Source organism: Achroia grisella, unplaced genomic scaffold, assembly GCF_030625045.1.
Source record: "Achroia grisella isolate CSIRO2021 unplaced genomic scaffold, CSIRO_AGI_Agris_v1 utg874, whole genome shotgun sequence".
NCBI lineage: Eukaryota > Metazoa > Arthropoda > Insecta > Lepidoptera > Pyralidae > Achroia > Achroia grisella.
In genome coordinates this window covers 1,180,416-1,208,392 of record NW_026713051.1, presented here as the reverse complement: position 1 = coordinate 1,208,392, position 27,977 = coordinate 1,180,416, and the positions used below count along the sequence as shown (strand labels likewise).

The following is a 27,977-nucleotide window of genomic DNA, read 5'->3' as shown; positions in this document are numbered from 1 at the left end:
CTTTGTGTGTTCCATATAACTTTGTTCTTTAAAAGTTATTAATTACGTTTGTGGGACAAAGTCAAGAATGTACAGATAGTAAGTGGCCTCTATAGAGTGAAATTAGACGTAGAAAACATAAATAGATACCAGAAAATTTATTAAAAATGGCTTACTATGGTAGACGTGATGTGATGTATAGCGCACTAAACAACGAAGTGACCCCGCCACTGGCAAGCTTGGCAGAAACCACGACTGCTATGCCTACGTTGCTTACGATGGAGCACGAACATGAAGATTCCACCAACGTTATAATCCACAAAGTACCAGAAACCAAAGGTATATTCTGCATTTTGACATCTCTTTGTTCTACACCTTTACAGTACTCGCATTTTTCTACTCCATCAATTGCTATTTGGTAGTTCTATTTAATTTATAGCAGTAGATATATAAATAACAGTACATTGTATATTGTTTGTAAATAATTACTCTATGTGGATGGATTGTGCATTATTGTGTTGTTATAATGCAGCACATGGTATTTTTGGAACTTTGTCAAATCTTAAAATATAATCTTGCTTTGTCATGGTTTTACTTTAACCATCTTTTAAATACTATTTTATATTTAGGATATATAATTATATATATACAGATTTTCTTAACACAATCCAAATGTGTTTGTTAAATGGTTATTATAGATCTTAACATTGCATTTACACTATTCCATGTGTGATTTTTCAATTGTTGACATTTTCTGTGGTCTAGTGGTTTAGCAACCCTCCTTACTTCCAATAATCACAGGTTCGATTCCTCACATGGCACAAACATTTATATTCATTTGTATGATTGTTTGTATCAGTCTGGTTGTATTCTATATGGAATATATATGTATTTATGAAAAAAATCTATGTATTTGTATCAGTTATCTACTTTCTATAACACAAGCTTTAGCTAGCTTAATTTGAGTCTAGATGGCGTTGTGTCAATTGTCCTGTGATTATTATTATTATTTTGTGATATTAATTATATATTATTTTTTTCAGGAGGTTGGACACACATTGATGACCTGGATTCATTTTTCACAAGAATGTATAGATACTATGTACGCGGGGGATTCTATCCTATGATAATATCAGATGTATTATCGTTATTACAATTTTTATTTATCGTCTGGTTTTCCACTTTTCTGGTACACTGTGTAAATTATCCTAAATTGTTTAGAAATTCTACAGACAATGTTACTGGAAAATTGACACTTAGTGATGTAATATTTCCGTTAAATGTGTGTGTAGAGAGAATTTCATGGAAATGGTAAGTGGATTTTAATGTATTAATTTTATTTCAACAGAAATATAAATCTGATATTTCAGAAACTGTGTTGTGCACATAAACCTACATGCACTATTGTTATTATTATTTTGTACTCATTTCTTCTCACTTTGGTTTGCTTAGATTTATTTAGATTATACTATATGCGCTGTAGTATGGTGCAAGTGACAGTTACTAATAACAATTGCTACATGTAAGTTAATACAGTTATGAATGATTTAATATATTACAAATGTACAGCTGAAGTACTAAGTCATAATTTGTAATTTGCGGCAACTTTTAAATAAAATGTTAAAGAAACTGTCACTAGCACCATGCTACAGTGCACATGGTATAATTTGATCACTTACTTCACATATCTCCAATGATGTATGTGAAGCTCTTGCATGATGATCATTGTGGCGAACATGACTCACACTCACATTCACTCACACTCACTCTTGATTTTAGTAGCTAACAAACTTCTAAGTTTAAAATTAAGTATACTCTTAGTTAAACATTATTTCTTACTGGCTGTGCGGTTCCTATGTGTTATTCTAATGTGTCAGCTATATTACTGTTAAATTTCATCAGTAGTTTTTGCGTGAAGAAGTAACAAGCATTCATAATTACAAACTTTCGCATTTATAATTTTATTAAGATAAAGTTGTACATGCTTTTCTAATGGTAATAGTTATTTTACAATCATAGATGTTTACTCCTCCATTTTGGTTAAAGTAGTAATTTTTTTAACTTTATCAGAAAAAAACATACTATCTTATTATCTTCCTACCACAAATATGGGGGTTTTACTTTACTTTATTGTATAAATATTTTTGAACCTATGTCAGTTTAGTAACTTGGTATGTAGATGTATATCACCAAATTCCTTGTATATTCTTCAAGTATTTCTGAATATGTGATAATAGTTGTATCAACATATGTGTAGGCGATGAAATAATTTCTATATAAAATTACATGCTCTCACTGAGTATTATAATATATTACCAATGCACTCACCAAGGTATAAACTTATGCAATACATACATTATTACTAATAGTGACAACAATAATCTAGATATGAATACTACTGTAATACTGTAATTTAACATAAGTGAAAACTTATTAGGTTGGTCCATCTGATTTGGTTGGTTTGATCAACCAAACCATAAATTAATACATTATTTGCTATTTCAATCACATGAAAATATAATTATTAGGATTATACATATTAATATATCAATATAAAACTTTTGCACGAAAGCATATAGTTGGACATGAAATGACACCAAAAATGTAAACAAAGAAACTTCATTGTCAAACTGACATCTCATGTTTAGTCTATATTTCCATAGAGAGTTGATTTATTAAGTACTATCGCGACTTCGTACCCGTTATAGTGACCTTGACCAAACAAAGAAATCTAACACAAAGGAAAAAGTTTCATCGTTCTAGTTTAAAAAATGACGATTTTCCATGCAACCTTTGATCCCCTATTTTATTTTACCTCCATAAGGGTGACATCTTTACAAACCTCATAATTATTTATATTTAACCAACAGCCTATATAGTTTCAAGATTCTATTTTTAAATATGACGATATTTCTATACAAACTTTCATGTCCCCTTTCAACCCTTAAAACCCTTTTTAGCATTAAAAAGTAGCCTATGTCCGTTCTCAGGGATTGTACTATCTGTGTGCCAAATTTCATTTAAATCTGTTCAGTAGTCTTGGCGTGAAAGCAAGATAAAGAGACAGATGGTACATGGTTTCTCTGAAGTCCAAATCATGAACATATGATAAAATTAAAATAAAGAAAAATATAAATTTGTATTACTTATGAATAACTTTCTAAAACATGAAATATCAAGTCTGGATTATTCCCAGTAATCCTTCTTTGTATAAATATGCAAAAAAAAAAATATTATATATTTTTTTAAGTAAATTGCCAGCGCGACTTTGATTTTATATTTATATCTTAATGAAATATATAATTTCTTACAATAGAAAATTAAAAATAATATAAATCGTTAACGTAACAAAGTACCTTCATATGGTATTAGAAGTTTCTGCGTTTAAATTAAAGTTCAACTGACTTTAAATTCGCCATAGGTCATTATAAAACACATTGTTTAATTATGTAACCGTGCTTGCGATACATTTATAATGTTCATGTAAAATGAAATAATAATATGTCATGACAAAAAGGGTAATAATCAGGGATGTTAGGGTGTTCCGTAACCGTAACCGAAACTATCGGATATCCGATTTAAAAAATATTCGTAACCGTAATCGAATCCGAAATAAAAGTTTCGGATAATATCAGATAGGGGCGGAGCCTAATTGAGACACTATATGTAACCAATTTATTAGCTATTTGTATTTTACTTTTGAAATTCCTTAAAAATTTATATCCGTAACCGAAATTATCCGGAACTAACGGATAATCTGGAATAATTTCATATCCACATCCGTATCCGTATCCGGTATAATAATCATACCTATATCCGAAACTTATCCGTATGCGAAATTTCATATCCATAACATCCCTGGTAATAAGCAATAAAAATGTAGTGTGTGGTACTAATTTAAAAATAAAGTTGTAAGGTTGTACAGTGAAATTATCATTATAGCTGCAAAATTTATTTATCCCTATTAATTTAAATTTATAAATTAACTAGCGAACGTCCCGGCGTCGCACGGCTTTCGCACAAATATATTGATATCTAGCTGACACGCGCAACGTCGTCTGCATTACACTTATTTAACATTTATTATATATTTTTATTCTGTATTATATAGTTATATATTTCGCTCAATTTACATAATATCCATTTAAATTACAGTTTTTGCGTGAAAGAGTCACAAACATCGATCCATACTCACAAACTTTCGTGTTTATAATATTATTATACATAGTAAGATGACAATGTAATTCCTCCAGAAAATATTTTGAAACATGAAACATGTTTTGTATTCACTTCCTCATATAAAACACGATTTATGTATGACAAGATGACAAGTGACTTTATAGGTTTTCTTTTTATCAATTGCTAGCGACTCGTCCCGGCTGCGGATGCATTACAAATCTTTAAATTTCTTGGCCTGTTCTATACTATTACACGCATGTATTGCATGTAAACCTTCCTCTTGAATCACTCTATCTATTGCTCGAAACTGCATTAAAATCCGCTGCATAATTTAAAAGATATAAGCGAACGACAGCAGCGACTTTGTTCAATGCAATGTAAAGATTAATTGTAATTAAATTAAATGTATATGAAGCAAGCAAAGCAGCTTCATATACATTTAATAAAAATTAAATGTATATGAAGCATGAATTTTAAGTATGTGACTGCAACTTTTATTGTTTATTTTCTATGTTAGACTAATGAATAAATTGAGATATACGGATGTAACGGAAAGGTTATATCATACCAAAGAGATATAGCAAGTTATTTAAAATTTGTCATCATCAGCATAAGTTGTCATCAAATGTAATGAGCATGAATATTTTGTTTCTTTTTTTTTAACTAATTTAATGTTATATTAAAAGTTAAAACAAACGTGTCCCAACACTATGCGGTCATTAATTCCATCATAATATCAATGTCACTCCTTCCGCACGCTCTTGTTTATTCCTGTGCACCTGGTACTCACCTTGTGCCATTCAAGGCTATAATAAGTAAAATAATGACTAACAGTTTAGAAATACCCGTCAAAGACAGAAGCAGTACATGTATTCACGAACAAGTGTCACTTAAATTAAATAATGAGGAAGAAATATGAAGATGTCATTTAACTTGGAAAATAACCTAACCTAATCTAACCCAGAGACATGAAATTCGTGTTGAATACATGCCTTTTGTTTAGTATGTGTCAAACAAACATGGACATTTACTAAAAAACATCGCAAAAAATAACTATATACTGGTCAGCTCCTTACTGGAATGTTTGGACTGTTCATATTTCTTTGGTGTGACTGAAAACAGTGGTAGATAACACATTAAATTTAAAATTTGTTTTTGAAAGATAAAATTAATATTCGGAATCATAAAATCCAATAAAAACACCAGGAGTAAAGTGACGAAGTGTCTTATTCCAAAATATTTTGTGTTATTAGAAATCATGATGTCTATGACCCGAACAGCTGATTGGGAGTCTAGTCTTGTGTAAAGTAACATAATTCTAAATTGGTTTTTAGTGTATGCATTTCGTATTGATATACTCGTTTCGTTACACCTATACTAGAATGATGCTATTTTATGTTAAAGCTTTAAGTTCCATTACATAATTACATTAAGATAATAGAGAAAGAGGTGGACCGACGATCTGGTCAAAATCGCTGGAAGGCATTGGATGCGAGCAGGACCGATCGTCGTGGAGATCTATAGGGGATATGTCTAGCAAGGACGTCTTCCGGGCTGCGATGATGATGATGATGATGATGAATAGTGAAATACCATCTCATTAATTTGAATGTATTAAAAATTAATTTGCGACTATATCATATGTAATGGAACTATCTGTTTTAGTACATATTAATGTTTTAAATTTGCTGTTTCGTGTCGTTATTTTATAGTTGTATTTTATGGCGAATGAAGCATATAATGCACAATTTTCGTGTCAGTTACTGTATGTACTTAATGTATTTTAATTCGTGTCTATAAAAGTTGAAATGTCTTCGAACTCTTATATTGTACTTAATAATAATAATAATCTCAGGACAATTCACACAGCGCCATCTAGACCCAAGTTAAGCTAGTTAAGACTTGTGTCATGGGTACTCGATAACTGAATGAATGAATGAATGAATGAAACTCTATTGTTCCTCTCACCGAAAATACAATTACATATACAATTATGTATAAAATGATAAAAAAAAGTATATAATACAATAAACAAGACAAAGAGGTAACAATGGGCGGCCTTATCGCTAAAAAGCGATCTCTTCCAGGCAACTGATACAAATAAATAGATTTTTTTTCGTAAATACAAAAAACACTCAGACTGATACAAACAATCATACTTATGAATACAAATGTTTGTGCCGTGCGAGGAATCGAACCCGTGAACATCGGAAGTGAGGCGGTGTGCTAAAATGCAAGACCACCGAGGCTGCCACATATATAACATGTGGTTTCACCTGCATGAAATTTATACCCTATAGGTTATTCTGAAGTATAAGCTATATTACTGTAAAGTTTCGTCAAAATCCGTTCCGTTTAGTTTTTGCGTGAATGAGTAACAAACATCCATACTTACAAAATTTCGCGTTTATAATATTATTAAGATTCTATATCTTGTAATTTGTATTTGTTAATGTAATTAGGCTATAATGTAATTGATAATTAAATAATTAATTGATTTTAGGTGGAGTCTCATCGTATTGTGTACAATAATTTGGTTAATGAGATTAGTTTTATCATTATACAATTTATATTATGCTTATGACACGAAGTTATTCTACAATAATGCACTTAAAATAAAAGAGGTAAGTTTACAATTACAATGAAGAATAGAAATACGATGTTATTTAAGATTATTCGATCCAGAACCAGAAGAAGAGAAAAACAAAATAAAAGATTATTCGATAACGGGCTGTTTCGCGTTATTTGGAATAATACTTCATTATTACAACTTTTTTTTCGGACTACTCTAATGATGTTGGCCGCAGCTGGCCTTTACAGCTCCACCGGAAGATAGCGGACGAGTGCAGATGGCATTCCAAACCCGCGGAAAACTTATGGTGCGGCTGATGACCAACTCCCGCCTGACGAATACTAGTCTGAGGGCACCGCCAGGGTTTCGAACCTCGGCTCAGGCCGTCGTAATTTGATCCCCGTTTGAATTGGACGATCGTTTGGCGTGGTGTTGCTTTACTGTTTGTTTATTTCTGATTGGTTGGGTCACAATTGCAGTTGTCTACGTGTTATGGAAAACCACATTCAAAAGGTTATACCATTTCTGAGATTAGTGTGCACAAACACACAGACAAGCAGACAAAACTATTATTTTGACCTCAATATAATATGTATATAGTTTTTTTAATGTTTAATGTGCTTATTTACGATTTTATATATAGTAAAATGTATGGTTGTTACAATTTTTAATGAATCTTCATAATTATGTAGTATTTATAATAACTTGGATAACAAACAGCTTTATTACTTAACTTGAAATAGAATCGTACCCAGGACCATCTATGGATCGGCAAACCGCTGTACCACTGAGGTTCTTAAAAGTTCTTTGTATAATTCATACATATTAGGTATACAGGTAATTATATGAATAGTTTTCTCTTAGTATGATGGTCAATTGATGAATAATTAATATTAATTATATTATTATGTTTATTACTCACTGTATTATCAGAATTTAAAAATTTGAACTTATATAAAAGTATATGATAACTTATACAAAATAATTCGTGTTACATCATACCGACTTATCACCCGCGCAATCTGCTGTATATATGTTTCCAAGAATTATAAATTACCTACAATACGCTCAGATTAAAAGTAATGTATGCAATAACAGCTTCAATGTCGAATGCATTTGTTACAGAGTGATTTAGCATGGGTTAACTGGTCAACGATACAGGAGAAGGTGAGGGAAGCCCAGCCGGAACATCACATGTGTGTCCACAAGAAAGAGATCAACGAATTAGATATATATCATAGAATACTCAGGTATATTTATTATTATATTATACTAGCTGTACCCGCGACTTCGTCCGCGTAAAATAGTGACCTTGAGAAAATAATAAAAAATATATATTAATAATCTAACCCAATAAAAAAGTTTCATGGTTCTAGCTTCAAAAATGAAATTTCCATACATAATTCCATACAATTAATCAACAGCCAAAAACTAAGTTTCAAACTACTATCTTTAAAATGAAGATACTTCCATACATACCATACATACATTACATCTCCCCTTTCAACCCCTTATAACCCTTTTTCTTGTTTTTTTTAATGCTACTTATATTAGTGTCATCATGTACCAATGATAAGATGTCGCTATACTGTAACCATTTATGGCTGAGTCCTGTGGCGGTAGGTACTGATATTTTCTCAACAGCCTAAAAAATGGTTTCAAGTTTCTAGCTTTAAAAAATGACAATACATGCATACAACATTTTAACTCCCCTTTTGACCCTTACAACCCATTTTCGTTAATTATATTTAATCAATACGCAAAAAAATAAGATTGAAGCTTAAACTTTTAAAAAATTCCTCTTTCAGTCTCTTATAACCCTTTTTAGCATTAAAAAGTAACCTATGTCCTATCTCAAGATCTAGACTTTAAATTTAATTTAAATCAGTTCAGAAGTTTTGGCTTTTAAGACAGACAGACAGAGTCACTTTCACTTTCATAATATTAGTAAGGTATTTATTAAATAAACTGACCCAAAAAAGCTTCATCGTTCTAGCTTCAAATATGACGAATTTCCATAAAAACTTTTACCTGCTATTTTATTTTACCCCTTGAATGGTGACAATGTGATATTTACAAATTTAAATGTCATATTTATTTATATTTAATAAACAGTTTAAACATTTCTTTAAATTCTTTTCAAAATTGGTGGTCCAGTTGGCCAATAACATAATAAAATTTTGTTAAATCAAAATAATAGATGTGATATTCTAAATTGCAAACTATCCCTCTACTTGCGCAAACCATATCTCTGACTCTACTGGCCAGAATGGAGAAACGCGTATTCCGAACCTGAATAGCTCGGATGAAACGGTAGATGTTGTTTCTTCCAAGGAAATGTTGTTCATATGTATTGACAACATTTTTAATATTATATGTTGTTTTATTCTTCAAAAATATTAATAATATGTTCTTACGCTCTTGTCCAAGAGCAGGGTCATCAGTTATAGGCTATACCAGGATTATATTTATGTATTTATAAAATAAAATTGCAGAGCAAACATTTATTCATTTAAATTCATAAGGAGACAACGGATTGACAATAATCAGTTGCGCGCGCAACTTATACAAATGACATATATGTTTATTTATGACATATGAGCGTTAATAAGTCGCATATCTAGTACAATACTGGTGTAATTCAGAAATTAAAAATTTTTGAAAATAGACTTAATAACACAATTATAAAGTAGACTTTCCAAAATATCTAATTTTTTAGTTAAGCCATTATTATAATACGTGTGTATTCAACCGCATAAAGATAACCTTGCATTACCATTTTCAACCCCTTACAACCCTTTTTTCGCATTAAAAAGTAGCCTATGTCCTTCCTCGGCGTCTAGACTATATGGGTACCAAATTTCATTTAAATCAGTTCAGTAGTTTTGGCGTGAAAGCGAGACAGACAGACAGACAGACAGACAGACAGACAGACAGAGTTACTTTCGCATTTATAATATTAGTAAGGATTTATTTATTTAATTCAGGCTACATGGCCCATATTATAAATACCTTATAGACTAACATACATAAGAAATAATAAAAAAAATATGAAAAATAAAATTGTCTCTATGGTCACGGCATATATATGGTATATATATGGTATGGCATATATATAGTATATATTAAGTATTTAATTGGTGCTAATTATTAGTTTGTTTGTATTCACACACTAACTTAAAATATAAAGTAACAATATAATTATTTAAAATAGCAACACGCAAGTTTCTTGCTCGTTCTTCTTGTGATGAGACAGTTTTCCGAATGAGCGGGAGATTAAAAAAATGTGATGACTTTTTAAAAGTGCTTCAATGCATGTTTATTTGAATGTATGATTTACTATTCTATTAATACTAACGGTCGCGGCAAACGTTGTTTTGCCATCTAAGTTCATAACGCTATAAAAAATAGGGGTTGGTGATAGAAGAGTGAAAATTTAGGGTTGTATGTATTTTTAATATCACCTAATAAATTGTTTAAAAAATACAAAAATATTTTTAAGGGTGGTTCATCCTTAACCTTTACAGGTATAAAAATTAGTTATAAACCTATTCTCAGACCTACTGATTATACGAATGAAAATTTCTTCAAAATCGGTCAAGCCGTTTCGGAGGAGTATAAACACGAAACCGAGTATTTTGTGTATTAGTTTATTTGCTTCCATATTACATCTTGTTAAGTAATACATTTTTATCTATTTACCTGACTGAACTCTACTTATTTCATATGCAATATGTTTCAATGTACACAATGCCAGTTATATAGTGCAATATATTGCAATACGATATTACAAACAAAAATATTCATACATACATAGTTACATACCTTTTAAAATAAATAATAATAATAATATACATTTATTAAGCAAATATGGTTAATATTAGCATATACTAAATTAAATTGGTAGCATATATATGTACATATGTACATACAATCCGCGATGTCGTCCGCATGGAATATAACTTTATTTTTATAAAATAAAATTAAAAGTAGCCTAAATTACCCCTTAAACCATCAGCTGCCTGCCAAAAAAGCCCGTCAAAATCGGTCCAGCCATTTCAGAGATTAGCTGAAACAAACAGACAGAGACAGACAAAACTTGTAAAATTTGTTATTTTGATGTATGGATGTATTCATATGCTGTAACAAAAACGGTTATTTCATTATTTCAATATTACAAACAGACACTCCAATTTTATTTATATGTATAGATAATTACTTTATATTGAGCACGTAATTATCTGTAGTTCTAATGAATGAAGTAAACGCAATTTACAAATTCCAAGCGAAGAAACAGGCGGACAGGCAGTGTATAGCGTGATTGTTTCATACTACTAGTATTAAATGATTATCAACCGGAAGGTTTAATTTATACAGCAATTGCCACTTTTGTTGTATTAATACTTTGTTGACCAGTAGCTAGTTAGCTGGTCTTTTCGTAATTTATCCGTCATACTTGTGAACGAATGCTGCTTGTAGGGACTGGTCTGCTCTTATCACTACGACTAATTTAATCTTATTGTCTATTTATATTTGACCCTAATAAATTAGTGCTAGTTGGCAGTGAGTATTCACACGTTTCGACTTGTAACATGTGAACTTACAGGATTATTTATAGCAACACACTAGTTTCTTGCTCGTTCTTCTTGTGATGAGACAGCTTTCCGAATGAGCGGTAGATTAAAAATTGTTATGACAATTCAAAAGTGCTTAAATGAAGTTTGTTTGAATAAAGGATTTTCTATTCTATTCTAAATTTATGCTAACAGGTGTTGAGGTAAATCTTAATTGCACTTGCATTATCTATTTAAATTTATACCCATGACGATATAGAATATCACAAAAAAATGGTGTATCGTTGAACATGATACGCCAAGTTTCTGTGAAAAAAAAATCTTAATAAATTTTGTATGTGTTTGGTGGATGAATATTTTAGAAAGATGAACGGTGTAATTTTACATGTTACTAATCATATTGAATTGTCCTGTGATAATTAATAATTTTCACCAATTGTAAATATTGCACAATAATTGAAAATATCAAAAGTTTTATGCGCATTTAGTGATGACGTTGTAAAATGTACAAAAAAATAAATCAATATCGCAGATCTATACCATGTTCCATATTCAAAATAATAAATTTTATTTTAACTAGCTGTTCCCGCGACTTCGTCTGCGTGGAATTTAACTTTATTTTCTAAAATAAAAGTAGCCTAAGTTACTCCTTAATACATCAGCTACCTGCCGAAATAGGTCGAAAAAATAAAAAAAATATGTTAGAGGTCGACAACCCTCATCACTTAGTGTATGAAAAATAGATAGTAGCCGATTCTCAGACGTACTGAATATGCATATAAAATTTCATAAATATCAGTCAAGAAGTTTCAGAGGAGTGTAGTAACTAACATTGTGAAACGAGAATTTTATTTAAAAGAATTACATTTCTCTTATGACTACAGATTACACACAATATCGAACAACAGTAATTCTTAAGGACTATACTAAATCTATAATAATAGGGTTATTTATATATGTTTCTTTATTTTCAGATTTGATAATTATATGGTGGCTATGGTGAACAAAAACTTACTACCACTTCAGATATCTGTGCCTTGCATTGGTGATTTTCATTATTTATCCAGAGGTTTAAAATGGAATTTAGAGTTTCTTTTATTTAGTAAGTAAATTAAATTAGTTTATTAATAATATATTAATTAGTAGTTAATATATTTTATCCCACATACTCTATATTTATTGACAGATAATCTATTTTAATAAGAGCAACACACAAGTTTCTTGCTTATTCTTCTTGTGATGAATCTGCATTCCGAATAAGCGGTAGAATAAAAAAACTTGACTATTCAAAAGTGCTTATATTAAGTTTTTTCAATAAAGATTGTTTCTATTTCTATTTCTATTTTCAACTGGTCTTTGTATATAAACTCTTATTCTAACATTTGAGTTGTATGCATGGCGTAGCTCAGTACTAGAGCCTACCGCAATTACTCGAATATACTTTAATTGCTATTGATTTGTACACGATTTGCATGTCTTTGAATTTCATCAACATTTGCGGGTGCCTATACCTCGGTGATAGTAGAGTCTACTTCTAAAACTCAATGTTTACTATCAATTTTAAATTACTTATGTTTTACATAGTACTTTTAGCAGTAATGGCGTTCAAATCATAGGCGATTAGTATCCTCGCCTTTTATATAAGTCACCTCAAGTTTGAAAAAACTTAGTTGTACAGTTCTTTACAGTTTGGTCAATAGTATATTCTCGATTTAACAATTGTTGGAAATGAACATGTCTAAATTGTATCGTTATATAACTGAGGACCACTACAATTACAATCACGCTCATACAGAATTGTTATAGTCCATGAAACTAAAGAAATCTAATTGTAATGATCTTTTTAGCCAGTCCGTGGAGCCCGTGGGAGAATTGTTGGCAACTTCGCGAATGTTACAAAGATAATTCAAAACGAATGGTTTTGGCACGACAGCTTGAAAAACAGATAATGACATTAGCGCTTATAAATTTCCTACTTGCGCCTCTTATACAGGCCTGGCAGATATTATACTTCTTCTTCAATTATGCGGAGGTTAGTTTTGTATATTAATTACTACCTACTCGCCCCGCCTTCGTGCGGGTGTACAAAAACCTACCTATTAAAAAAAACCGCTTCAAAATCCGTTGCGTAGTTTTAAAGATTTTAAAGACAGCGACTTTGTTTTATCCTTTGTTATGATAATGATTTATCCCCATGCATGATTAAATCTTGAAGAGAGAAATCAACAGATTGAAATGTATATAACATTATTGTTAATTTACACAAAGTTTTGGTACGAAAAATAGCTAACTTTAAATACACTACAAATTAAAATGTGTAATAACACTAATTTCTTTATGTATACATCATTTATATTGTTTATAGGTTTGAAGACATCAAAGAATTGTACATATCTTTTCTAAGAACAACTTTGTAATCTAAAAAAGAAAAAACAATAAACAATAAACAACCTTGTTTAGACGTAATTGTATCATTTGAGATTCGTCTGCGTAGTAGTCTATTACGTAGTAATTCTGCGTACCAATCTCTAAAATCAAACAATACATATTACTCATCTGTATAACTTATGATAAGATATCTAAGATATCTATTGTCTTGTTCATAAGCCCTTGACCGAAAAGTCTGTTTTGGTTTTCTCAGTTGATAAAGCGTTCACCTGGCTCGCTCGGGCTGCGCACGTGGTCTTTGTACGCGCGCGTCACTTTGCGTCACTTTAACGAGTTGGAGCATGAGCTGAGAGATCGTCTGAACCGCGCGCATAAACCTGCAACCAAATACCTGGCCAGCTTCATGTCGCCGATCACGAGCGTTGTCGCCAAGTTAGTCGTTGTTTCTTTATAATTAAAAATGTCTAGTTTTTAAGAAAAAGTACTGATAGAGTATTAAAACACAGAGATAGAGAGAAATGACGCTTTTACCCTTGGTTTGTATTAAAACTAAACATATCATGACGACCCCGGTGGTCTAGCGGTCAAGCACACCGCTTTACGACCGATGGTCGCGGGTTCGATTCCTCGCACGGCACAAACATTTTATTAGAAAAAGTCAAAGGGTCCCTTATGAGAATGGGTACAATAATATACCAAAAAGTATACTAAAATTAATTTTGTATACATTCAAAAAATCCTTTAAAACATTTGTTGAGTATAGCCTATTTACTCACTAAACGATTACTTAAGAACGTGCAATAGTTGTTCATGCACATGATTTTCATTCAGATAATAAACATAGATCTATAAAAGTAATGTAAATACTGACTTTAAAAAAAAATATTGAGTTTCTGTCCAGTTCTTTCTCAATTGAATCTCTATTCTGACAGTAGTTAAAAAATTTGATATTCATAAGCCGCTATAACGTCTTACATGAATAAATGATTTGTGATTTGAGTTCAAATAATTTAAAATGATTGATTCAGCTCAGATTTGTGTGCACAATGAATTGAATTTTGATGTATAATTTTCCAGGAACATCGTGTTTGTCGCGGCCAGCGTGCTGGGTGTATTGGTGGTGCTCTCAGTGTATGATGAAGACGTTCTGGCTGTGGAGCATGTGCTCACCATTATTACAATATTGGGCTGTGTAGTGGCTATAGCAAGGTGATGATCTTATCTATACATCTATACATATAAATAAAATTGGAGTGTCTGTTTGTAATATTGAAATAACCGTTTTTTACTGCATGCATATGAATATAAATAAGAAACATACTCCGAAAAACCACTTTTTAAAATTTTTGTCTGTCTGTCTGTCGTTCTGTTTGTTCCGACTAATCTCTGTAAAGGCTGAACCGATTTTAACGGGACTTTTTTGGCAGGTAGCTGATGTAATAAGGAGTAACTTATGCTACTTTTAATTTTGAAAAATAAAGTTAAATTCCACGCGGACGAAGTCGCGGGTACAGCTAGTTATTAATATTATAAACGCGAAAGTTTGTGAGTATGGATGTTTGTTACTGTTTAACTTAAAAACTACGGACCGGATTTTCATGAACCTTTACAGTAATAGACTATATTACTGTAAAGGTCAGAATAACACATAGGCTATATATTATATTGAAAGTTAACGCGGGTAAAATCACGGGCACAGCTAGTCTTAAATAAATGTACAATAGCGACCTTAATGCCCTATGGTATTCTCTACCAGCTAATCATTGGGTGAAAACAGAAAGTGGTTGAAGGGCAGTAATAGGAAAAGAAATATAAGAAAATGTACACTTTTGGTTTACATCTCTACTATGCCATAAAATAATGCTATCAGTACCATGATTGCGTTCCTTTTCTTTCTCGTGGGAGCTTAAATAAGGTCGTTAAGGTCAATTAGTTGGCGGTTACTCCCTATTACATCAGCTACCCGCCAAAAAAAGTCCCGTCAAAATCGGTCCAGCCATTTCAGAGATTAGCCGGAACAAACAGACAGGCAGACTAAAATTGTAATAAATGTTATTTTGGTGTACCGTATTTATATTCATATGCATGTAGTAAAAAACGGTTATTTCAATGATTACAAACAGACACTCTAATTTTAGTTAGATATATGTATAGATATATAATATTGTTTGTAATATTTTCGATATGAATATTGATTTTATCTATCTATCTTAACGTATGCTGCAGGGCTCTGATTGGTGAAGAAGACCGTCTGGGCGCTGGCTGTACAGGACCGGCTCGCGGCGAGGAGCTGTTCGTGCAGGTCCTCGGTCACGTGCACTACTTGCCAGCAGCGTGGCGCGGCCGGGCACACACCAAAAATGTTGCTGCACTCTTTCAACAGTTGTTCCAATTTAGAGCTGTAAGTTCATTTTATTAAAGTTATAAAACTTGTAAACTTAAATTCCACCGGACGAAGTCGCAGGAACAGCTAGTAGTAAATCTATATATATAACTCAAAGGTGACTGACATAGTGATCTATCAAGGAACAGTCCAAACCACTGGATGGATTTGGCATGCAGGTAGATGTTATGACGTAGGCATCCGCTAAGAAAGGATTTGGATTAATTCTACCCCCAAGGGGATGAAAGTTTGTAGGAAACTTTGTCAATTTTTAACCGATCGGTCTGAGACTTTGCATGCATAATCCCCTAAAAAAAGATTTTGATAAATTTCACCCGTAAGGGGATAAATTAACGCGAGCGAAGCCGCGGGCAAAAGCTAGTTATAATATAAATACTGTAATGTAGCCCTTATTCTCCACTTTTAAACACATTTTTTATGGAAATGTTGGTTGTCCAAATTATTATATCTCAATAATATTATATACGCGTAAGTTTGTAAGTATGGATGTTTGTTACTCTTTCACGCAAGAATACTGAACGGATTTTGATGACATTTTACAGTAATATAGCTTATGCATCAGAATAAGATATAGGTTATATACAAATTTATATATTGAAATTTAACGCTGGTGAAATCGCGGGTACATCTAGTATACAATACATTTCTTTTGAATATTTTTATTAATTGCACAATTGTTGACTTTAAGAAAAATCTTTATTAGTCTCAAATAATAAACTATTACAATTGCTGCTTATAATAAAATTTAAAAGTATGAATCAAGACCAAAATCATTACCAAATTATTTATAACTGACAGTAGCTAATGTCACGTTATGAAATAATGTTGCCATATTTAAAGTAATAGTGATGCGTTCAGTTCTCGGTCAGATGAATGAACAATGAGTGTGAATAGTTAATCATTTCAAACTACAAAATAATATTATTTCTATTTTACAATAAAGTTGTATGAAAGTGCTCTGATATAAGTTACTAGTGTTATGTAACTACAAACAGTTATTTGACGGCTTATTACAAAGCGCGCTGTGGCACTAGTAGCCACTAGTGCCAACACAGATCAACGTCGCGAGCGTCGGTCGTCATTTTGTTCGTAATTCGGCTTCTAACCTCTGGTCTGAGAGCACGAATGCTTTCTTTTGCGCTCACACTGTTTTGTTATTGTTTTTGACAAATTTTTCCTTCTGTTGTGTTTGTTGTAATAGTTGTAATAGTGTATATTGTATATTTGCTATATTGTTTCGTACCAATGTATCCTCCTCATGGATGGATGGAAATGGATCCTCAACCATGCATGTCAAGCCAAAGCTTGTCTCCAAGAAAGAAGAGACCACGGATTGCTTTAAGCGTTACCGAAAAACTTATGATACAAAACGTCTACAAACACGTATTTGAGGAGAAAGTTGCATCACTATTACCTATTGAGGCTCCCGAAAAAAAATAATGTATTTCAAAAACAGCTAACTTTTTGGGAATTGGTGTGACCTCAGTCTACAATGTATTAAAAGAATACAAAGAAAATGAACAATTTAACTCTCTGGAGAAACGTGGACCAAAACACTGTTTCAAAGATAAATTATTGTCAATTTTTCAGACAGATTTATAATTAATGTCACCGAAAGCAACAATGATTTTTTTATCTGATGATGAATAAAAACAAATTTTGTAATAAGCCAAGTTTCTTATTTTTATTACCTAACTATATTATGTTAGATATTTTATACATCTATAGTTTTAACTACATGATGTATTGTAAATAGGACAGTCTTAAAAGTTTCCTCGCAATTTTTTTCTTCATGTTTCAAATACTCTGTATTCAGTATAGGTAGATACTAGAGGAACATAGTTGTCGAAAACTTGTTGGTATGTATAAAGCACAGCTAAAATTCGAACCCCGTACCCGATATCGGCAGTTCGTAACACTAACTATTCACTAGACTAGACAATTGAGGCAATTTCATTAATTCAGGATTCTTTTCAATTATTCACTTTGTCACAACACTATTTTTGTTTTATCAAATACTGACAACACAGTAAACGTCAGTTGACTTCGTCTAATTAAAAATACGACTATAGCTCTCTGCTATTCTGTTATAGCCTTTATTAGTAAATTAAATTCATAAATTATTTTTTCAGTGTAGTACATTTTAGTCGCTTATGAATGCAAAATTTTTTGTATTAATATTTATATTTTTCTCTACATCATCATCATCATCATCATCATCATCATCTGCTTCTTCCTTGTCCCATTTATTTGGAGTCGGCGTAATATGTTTTTCGCTTCCATTCATCCCTGTTCGCAGTCATCGCGTTATTTACTTCCTTTCTTACTATATCATCTTTCACACAGTCCATCCATCTTTTTTTTGGCCTTTCTTTACCCTTATAACCATCCACATTCATATACACCTTTCCTAAAATATTATCCTCGTTCCTACGCATTACATGTCCATACCATGATAGAGATTCTGTTATAGCCTTTATTAGTAAATTAAATTCATAAATTATTTATTCATGTAGGACAATTTAGTCGCTTATGAATGCAAAATTTTGTGTATTAATATTTATATTTTTCTCTACCATCTGTATAAATTATAGTTCAATATTTGTGGAGATACACGAAACGCCATGATGGTATTTTCACATCTCTAATAATATTTTTATTCTTAAAACAAATGAATGCAAAGCGCATTCGAAATTTAAAATAATTACAAAAGATTTTTTATGTCTCGTACACATCCAGTTGAGTATACAAATTTAATTGAGCAGTACTGGTAAAAAACTAACTTAATTTATATTTCTTTACGTCAGTTAAATTACTATGTGTACTTATGTAGGTATCTGTTATTGGGAAGTTTCTGAAATGTTACGTCGAAGCAGCAGTACTTTTAATTTATTCCTTTTTCAAATTACACTCCACATAAATTGCGTCGCTGTACATTCACGTGTGGTCGTCTCAGTCGCCTCGAACAAAGAAAGAGCAGCTCGCTCCTTCCTTGTTCCCGGCCTCTTTATCTCTATTCCTATTGGTAGCGGCATAATCGTGACGCCACCAACATCACGTGACTTACTATAGTTTTAAATGAATGAAATGTAAGTAACAAATTAGTCCACCGAGAGTTCTTTATGTATTGAAGTTAACACTATATCTAACATTAAGTGAAAATCCCGTTGATGAACTACTACAGCCATGCACGTCCGTTATTTTCGTTCTGTTTTATTTCTGTATACAGGTATACATCATCTTCGAGGTCCTCAGTCCTCTGCTGTGTCCGTTCGTGTTGTTTTCGTTGCGGTCGCGTGCACTGGACATAGTGGACTTCTATCGCAACTTCACAGTTAATGTGGTCGGCATTGGTGACGTCTGCTCATTCGCACAGGTAATTTTGCGTTGTATTCTTTTATCCGGAAGATATGTATGTCATTGGCCTGGCCAGTGTTATCTGATATTAATATGACATAGATATACAAATTCGTATTTAGTGTTATCGATCCACGAGTTGTTGACAATGAATTGATAATACCATTGATAATTTTAGTAAATATTAGGTCGTTCGGAAAGTAATTTAGTTTTTTCCTGACAGAGGATTCAATTCAATTTAATTTTTTGCAACCGACTTCACACTAAGCCGTATAATTTGTATTCAATTCAATTCAATTCAAAATATCTTTATTCATGTAGGTCTATTACAGACTCTTATGATATGTCAAATCTACCGTCAGTTCGGAATGATTTCGAGATGAGAAGAACTGACAAGAAACTCAGCTCGTATTTTTTTTTAATGTTGTACATATTTACAATAATACTATTTCATTTAAATTCAAATTTGGGAGAATAGAGTGACCAACAGCATATGCTATATAAAAAAAAATAAAAAAAATAAAAAAATCTAATCAGTGTTCGCACCCTGACCGAAGCTTGTGTGTGAAAAATTCTAATTAATTATACGCAGTAGTTTTCGATTGGTGCCCTTTTAAAAACGGAAAGCAATAAGCAGCATTTTCGACATATCTTACTGTTTTACTACAGAAAGGGCAAAAATGCTGTTCAAGCCAGAAAGAAATTGACAAATGTGTGTGGAGAAGGTGTGTGAACAGTACGCCAGTGCCAGAACTGGTTCGCTAAATTTTGATCCGGCAATTTTGATGTCTCTTTAGATAAAATATTTATATCATATATGATGTTATAATAGTTTTCATCAATCGATAATATAAGTTCATGTATTGGGAAGGAACTGGCTTCTGTTATACGGCTAATGGTAGTTCAGGACTACACAGAAATACTGATAGAATTGATATTAATATAATAATAATAATATAATATCTCAGGACAATTCACACAGCGCCATCTAGACACAAGCTAAGCTTGTGTTATTGGTACTAGACAACTGATATAAATACATGGATACATTTTTTTTGTATAAATAAATACATATTATACATAGAAAACACCCAGACCGATACCAACAATCATACTCATGAATACAAATATTTGTCCCACGGTACAAATATTTAGGAATCGAACCCACGACCATCGGATAGTAAAGCGGTGGTTTAGCACCACTAAACCACCAAGGCTGTCTATGTTTTGAAAGTGTACCTATTGTATAAATAATATTGTAACGATCCTTCTGAATTAAATAAAGATTATTATTATTCCTCTCTTTATCGTCTCCCTCTCTCAACTTATTGTTATTATAATTTCTTTTTGTCTCAGCTTTTGCTGGTTTTATTATTATTATTTTTATCCAAAAATTATTATTATTATTATTAATATTATGCTATGTGTATATTCAGATTGTAGTGTCCAGTGACAGCCCTAGTCAAGATGTCATGATTTTAATGTAACAAACCACTTTTTTTTTTTAAACCATATCGTGTTGAATCACTAAACTGCACTAATATATATTTGTTATGCTTCTTATGTCTTTAGCTGGACATTCGTCGTCACGGACATCCTGATTGGCAGACCGTTGGCAAGATAGGAAAAGTGAAGGGCGCCAAAACTCAATACCACCAGGGCGAAGGTGGAAAGACCGAGTTGTCGCTGGTTGCCTTTTCATGTCGGCATCCTGGCTGGCAGCCTGCTGAACCAGCGCAGAGGCAGTTCCTGCGATCGCTCAGGCAGAGCATGCACCATGCGATCCCTGTCAATAATCCACTGGTTAGTATATTTATATACACGTTTTTTACCGCAAAGATTAATTATATTTTAAACTAGCTGTACCCGTGACTTTGTCCGCGTATTGTAGTGACCTTAACCGAAATGATTATTTTTTATACCTTTTAGCTATACTCGGGACTACGACCGCGTATTATAGTGACCAAATAAAGAAAGAATATTCAATAATCTATCCTAAAGAAAAAAGTTTCATCGTGCTAATTTCAAATATATCGAATTTCCATACATTCCTTTATCCCCTATTTTATTATACGCCTTTAGGGTAACATTTTTACAAACTTTGTCTGTCATATTTATTTATATTTAATCAACAGCCTAAAAAATAAGTTTCAACCCCTTAACACGCATTATTTCGTATTAAAAAGTAGCCTATGTTCTTTCTCAGGGTCCAGACTCTAGACACTGAGAATCTCTGTACTCCAGAGTTTCTGTGTACCAAATTTCATTTATATCGCTTTAGTAGTTTCGGCGTGAAAGCGAGACAAACAGAGTTATTTTCGCAATTATAATATTTGTAAGGATTTGTACTTTAAGTATGTTTAAATTAAAATCGGTCAATAAATATTATTTTATATGGCAATATTAAGAACTTAGTCTTGCTAGTATAAAAACTTAGACTAAGTAACTTTAAATATATCATGATATATTCATTTTATAGCTTTTTTTCTATTTTCTCTAATTCTGTTGGCCGCAGCTGGCCTTCACAGCTTCACCGGACGTTAGGGGGCGAGTGCAGATGGCACTCCAAACCAAGGAGAGACTTATGGAGCGGCTGAAGGGCAACTCCTGACTGGATACGACTTTAGTCTGAGGGCACCACTAGGGGTTCGAACCTCAGCTCTGGCCGTCGTAATTAAAAGTAAAAAGTAAAAAGTAAATGAGATGAAATTTTATAGCAACATTATCACAATACTTATGAATAAAATTTATTTTACTCGAGTTGATTTCGTAGAACTAATCTTTTAACCTATTTTTGTACTTGTAATTTAATGTATCAATAATCATTTTTAGAGACTTATATTTCAATATATGTAGTGACAAATTTGTATTACATAACTTTATTAAAGAAATCTAAATTTGTATTACATAACTTTATTAAAGAAATCTATCAATTATTTTTATAGAACAAAACCATGCTGGGCTCGTACATCCAACAGAGTATTTTTGGTGCTAACACTCCCCTGCCTGCCGTACTGTCGTATTATCAGCAACAGAGGCCTACCTACAAGTTGCCAGTGAGTATTGAACTATGATATAATATATGTATCTATTATTTTTTTTTATATGTACGTTATTCTGTGAAGTTTGGTTTCTTAAAATGTACTACAATTTAATAATATATGTTATTGACTACTAGCTGTCCCGGCAAACGTTGTTTTGCTATATAAGTTAATAATGCTATAAAAAAATTGGGGTTGGTGATAGAAGGGTGAAAATTTAGGGTTGTATGTATTTTTAATGACACAATAAAAAAATTTGCTTAAAAATTAAAAAAATAATCAGTTCTAACATACACAACACAACAAACGGTTACAACTCTTGTTAAAAAAAAGGTTACAACTCTTGTTACTTAGGGGTATGAAAATTATATAGTAGACAATTATTAGATTTACTGAATATGCATATAAAATTTCATAAAAATAGATTAGGCTGTTTGGGAACTGCCAATAATGTGACACGAGAATTTTATATATAAGAAGATATTGTAAATATTATTTAAATAAAATTCTCGTGTCAGCAGCTTGATCGCAGTAAATTGTTAGTAGCTTTTAAATAGTTTGATTCATTTTTATGAAATTTTATATGCATATTTAGTAAGTTTAATATTAACATTATTTACTGAGATGTTTTGTGTTGTATATTATATAGTAGTTTTTTAAATATTATATTTTTGTAAAATTTATTATTATTATATAAAATAAAGTTGCTTTTGCTGTTCTTATGTATGTTTAAATTTTTAAATTTATGGAATGGGTATTGAAGTGGTTTTTTAAATAGATGGAGTGATTTTAGAGGGAGGTTTATGTATATAATATATGTACACCGGGAAAAGTCGGGGTAAGTGGTGAGTAACAAAGAATTTTAAAATTTTACAATTATTCCTAACTAATTAATTAGTGGCTTCATTATACCGAGGATTGATATTTTTGTGCCGTTATAAATTTTAAAGTGGAATCGTAAATCAAGATGTAACAGTTAATGGAAGGAAGCGTTTTGGGATCGGTCTTGCATTTGATTTTTACTGCTGACCTACCCACAATGAACAACATCACAACCAGTTCTACATACGCTGATGATACGGCCCTTCTGTTTGTCCACGAGACGGCATCGACAAACCTCCAAAGACATCTGACTCTAGTCGAGCAGTGGTTTGAAAAGTGGCGCATAAGAGCGAACAAAAGCAAATCTGTACAAGTAACCTTTACGTTATAGTATATGTACACCGGGCGAACCCGGGGCGAGTGACTAGTATCGAATAATTCTAAAATTTTACAATTATTCCTAACTAACTTAACTTAACTTAACTTAGCGGCTTCATCATACCGAGGGTTGAAATTTTTGTGCCGTCATAAATTTTAAAGTGGAGTCGCTTTTTTTCGGTTCGTGCTGCTTGAAATGATGAATATATGATTCGCTGTTCGTGCGCGATGCGGCCGATCCCGTGTCGACTTCCGTGCGAGTGTTTCTGTCGTGGGTGCTCGTGGCGACCTCGCCGCGCTGCGATCGTTCGGCCGTGACCGGTGATCGCGAGGGGTCCTCCTCCGTTCGCGTGTCGCCGCGTCGGGGGCGCGTCCTCGGTCGTCGCCGCCGTTCCGTTCGGGGCGCGTCCGCCGCTCGCGCGATCCCGGAGTCGACGATCCGCAGGGTCGCGGTCCGTCGCTCCGCGGCCGCTACGATCCGGCTCCCGGCCGCCCCCGCCGCCCGGATCGTCGTCCGGCCGATCCGCCGCGTGCCGCGCTCCCCGCGGCCGGTCGCCCTCCGCCGCTCCGCCGCACTACGCGTACAACATATGAACTTCCTCTATACCGCTACCGCCGTCACGTTCACTTCATCGCCATCGACCAAAAACCTCGACTCTACAAAATGATACTAAAGATGACACTATCTCCACCGCCAAATTGTATATCAGGAATTTATCGCCCTCCGCAAATAATCTCCGTCCTACGATATCGACTCTCAAATCTCAACCTGCACACCGACCGATCTCCCATGTTTTCTTCTGAACCCTTAAACTGACAGTCCCGAATTCCGCTACAACTGCAATAATATTTTGGTCGACCCCCTAACGACATTGTCTGAACCTATGTCTTTCTGCAAGCACTGAGTTGCAGATGCTTACGTAATAACTCCACGTCGTTGTAGGTAAAATTCAAAGGTTTCCTTAAATCAACTAGGTTTGAAAACAATTCATATACTTCGTCTCTCATCACCGATATCAGCATGGGTAATTTCAGTTCTGGTTTCACTTCATTTACAACAAAATACATGTCCAGTCTTTCTACACATGCCAACCATGTGCCGCTTGCGACATTAAATTCACACACTCTGCCCACAAACATTTTCCTTTATATTTAACTAGCTACGAGCTTCGCACAGGTGTATACATATTATATATATAAACCTTTCTCTAAAATTACTGTATCTATTTAAAAAAGATTATAGTATTTATAATTTTTAAAACTATTTTGCACTTCCGCGTAATTTATACTATAATTCACATCACCAATGTAATATTTTATAGGATCTTCTAGAATTACTGTATCTATTTAAAAAAACGCTTCAAAATCCGTTGCGTAGGTTTAAATTATTAAATAAAATTAAAAATTTTATATTAAGATTTAAATATACATAGGGACAGACAGCGACAGCGACTTTGTTTCATACTATATAATGATTATAGTACCTACAATTTTTAAATCTATTTTGCACTTCCGCGTAATTTATTCTATAATTCACGTCTCCAATGTAGTATTTTATAGAGAGCGAAATATAACAATTACAAGCACGAGCGTTGAACACATAAGTTTGATGTGTTTAACGTACCCTCACATAGATACTTAATCTACCGTCTACTACAGAAACCAGGTTTGGTTTCATATCGTAAAACATTATCGTCGCTAAAATAGGTTAGTCGTTATAATCGAAGTCGTCGTATCGTCTCCCGTAGGATCTAATACGGAGTAACTTAGTCTACTTTTATTTTAGATTTTTTTTTATTTTACAAAAATAAAGTTGCAATTTAACTTTATTTTTCTAAAATTAAAACTTGCGGGTACAACTAGTATGTTGGACTCCAGTCTCTGCAATTAGCCTCTCATTCGGGCCGTTGTGCGTGGGGTACAGCTAGTAATATTAATAATAAAATACTATTACTCCCCCAGGATATGGACGAGACAAGTGATGAAGACGAAGCACCGTCCCCCGGCACTATGAGGTCTGGTTCGCAGCCGCAGTCATTCGGCCTCGCCGGCATTGGTTCAGTGCTCGGATCGAGCGCTCTCGGCCTGGAGACAGCCGAGCCCTCCGACAACACACGTGACATGTCCGTCAGTACGCTGCACTTGTACGACTTGCATTTGTCACAGGTTAGTACTATATTACCCTGTTTCCTATACTATATTAAAACCTTGAAGAAATATTTGTATAGATTTATTATCACAAAATATTCTTACATTTGTAAAATAAATATACACATATATTTATAACTATATACATATGTGTAGCTAGTATTAAAGAATCATACTGTTTCCAAAAGGAAACTCAATGATAATTAGTTGTTATCTGATTGAACAGAGATTAAGTGCGTAACGGCTTCTATGTTGATTGACGTATGCCTAATCCTTGTTAATGTAAATCTAATTCAAACGTTATTTATTTAAAAGAGCAACACACAAGTCTCCTTCTCATTCTTCTTGTGATGATACTGGATTTCGAATTCGTGGTAGAGTAAAAAAATGTGACTATTCAAAAGTGGTTATATTAAGTTTTGAATAAAGATTATTTTTATTTATCTGGAGTTGCAAGTGTTTTTAGCCGGTAGGGAAAGCGGATTGTTAGTAATGTGGACTGATGATTTTACTGCTAGTAATATACTATGTTAAGTTGATCTCCATGTGGTTCCTTCTAGAAACCATCGTGATAAATCCTTGGGGAATTGTCACGATGTGCTAACTGACCTGACCTCATGCTCATCTTGTCATCCTCCACTTGTGCCCCGCCAGCGTAAACCGTTAACCCAGGCGGGTGCACCATTCCATAATCATCCATAAAAAATGTTCATAAAAGTCAAAGACCCGTTTGCTTCATGCTAAAATAGAACTTTAATGCATATAAATAAAATTGGAGTGTCTGTTTGTAATATTGAAATAACTGTTTTTTATGACATGAGGATGATTATGATAGGAATATAAATACGGTACAAAGACTAAAATGACTTTTATTGACATGTAGTTGATGTAATAGGAGTAACTTAGGCTTTAGGCTAGTAACTTTTATTTAAAAAAATAAAGTTCAATTCCACGCGGACGAACTCGCGGGAACAACTAGTAAATAATAAAATGAAGTAATTTATTCATGTAAGACTGTTTAGCCCGTTGAATATCAAGTTTTTTGTATTAATATTTTTTCCCTACCGTCCAGTTCAGTAAACAGATTCGATTGAGAAGAACCGGCAAGCAACTCAACTGAATTTCTTTTGTTTTCGAATGAATCAACATGTTTAAATTGCAGGATTTGGGATGATTCTAAGAGTTGTTATTCAACATATTGCAGGCTGGTCAAAGCGTGTCCGCTTGTTGTACAAACAACTGCAGTGCGAGAGTACAGGAGGAGAGCCGTTGGCCACCAAGCAGTGAGGACACGCCGCTGCTGCAACGCCCATAACACTGGCCGTCCATCTCGCCCCGCGTTGAGAAGCACCCAGTGTGGGTATAGCCACCAGTTCACAGTAATAACACGCATCCTGCTAACTTGACTCATAAAGCCATGTATTAATTAACAATTGATAATCATTACATAGTATAAAAAGTCGCTGTCGCTGTCTGTTCTATGTATGCTTAAATCTTTAAAACTACGCACTGGATTTCGAAGTAGTTTTTTTAATAGATAAGATTCAAGAGGAAGGTTTGTGTATATAATACATGTACACCCGCGAAGACGGGGCGAGTAGCTAGTATATTTATGTATTAATTTTCTTTTCTGAAAGGTAGCCTGCCGAAGATAAACTGTTTGGTATGCACAGTTTCTTAATCAGCACTATGATTACCACTATGCCTATGATATATGTCAGGGCTGTCCAACCTAGATAGGATGTAGGGCCAAGAATAACAAAAACCATTGAGTGGCCGCAAAGTTTTTAAAAACAAAATACACAATAATATTATTGTGTTATTATTGTATTAGTTTTCCATTAATTTATATTTTCCAATCCAGTTGACATTAACATCAATATTGACAGTAGCTAGACGCAGTACATAAGAGAATTTTTTTTGCTTCTAAAAGTAATTTTGGATTACAAAAAAAAATTATTATAGTTTTCCCACTATAAAAATTTTGACATTTAAAAAAAGAATTGTTAGCGGGCCGCATCAATTCAAGTTACAGGCCGCATGTGGCCTCCGGGCCATGGTTTGGGCAGCTCTGATATATATTTATATTTTCTTATTGACTAGTGTAGGACAAGTGTAATATATGGATAAGTGTT

General features: G+C 33.0%; 1 protein-coding gene across 1 annotated transcript; it reads left to right on the top strand.

Moving 5' to 3' along the window:
• Positions 1 to 146: 146 nt before the first annotated feature.
• On the top strand, positions 147 to 27,157 carry LOC131853058 (autophagy-related protein 9A). The gene is made up of 14 exons (XM_059203853.1): positions 147 to 318; positions 1,023 to 1,290; positions 6,662 to 6,782; positions 7,856 to 7,980; positions 12,279 to 12,406; positions 13,152 to 13,336; positions 13,946 to 14,124; positions 14,770 to 14,901; positions 15,919 to 16,093; positions 19,326 to 19,472; positions 21,026 to 21,256; positions 22,399 to 22,509; positions 25,657 to 25,860; positions 27,047 to 27,157. The coding sequence occupies exons 1-14, from the start codon at positions 147 to 149 to the stop codon at positions 27,155 to 27,157; spliced, it is 2,289 nt and encodes a 762-aa protein (XP_059059836.1).
• The last annotated feature ends 820 nt before the right edge of the window (positions 27,158 to 27,977 follow it).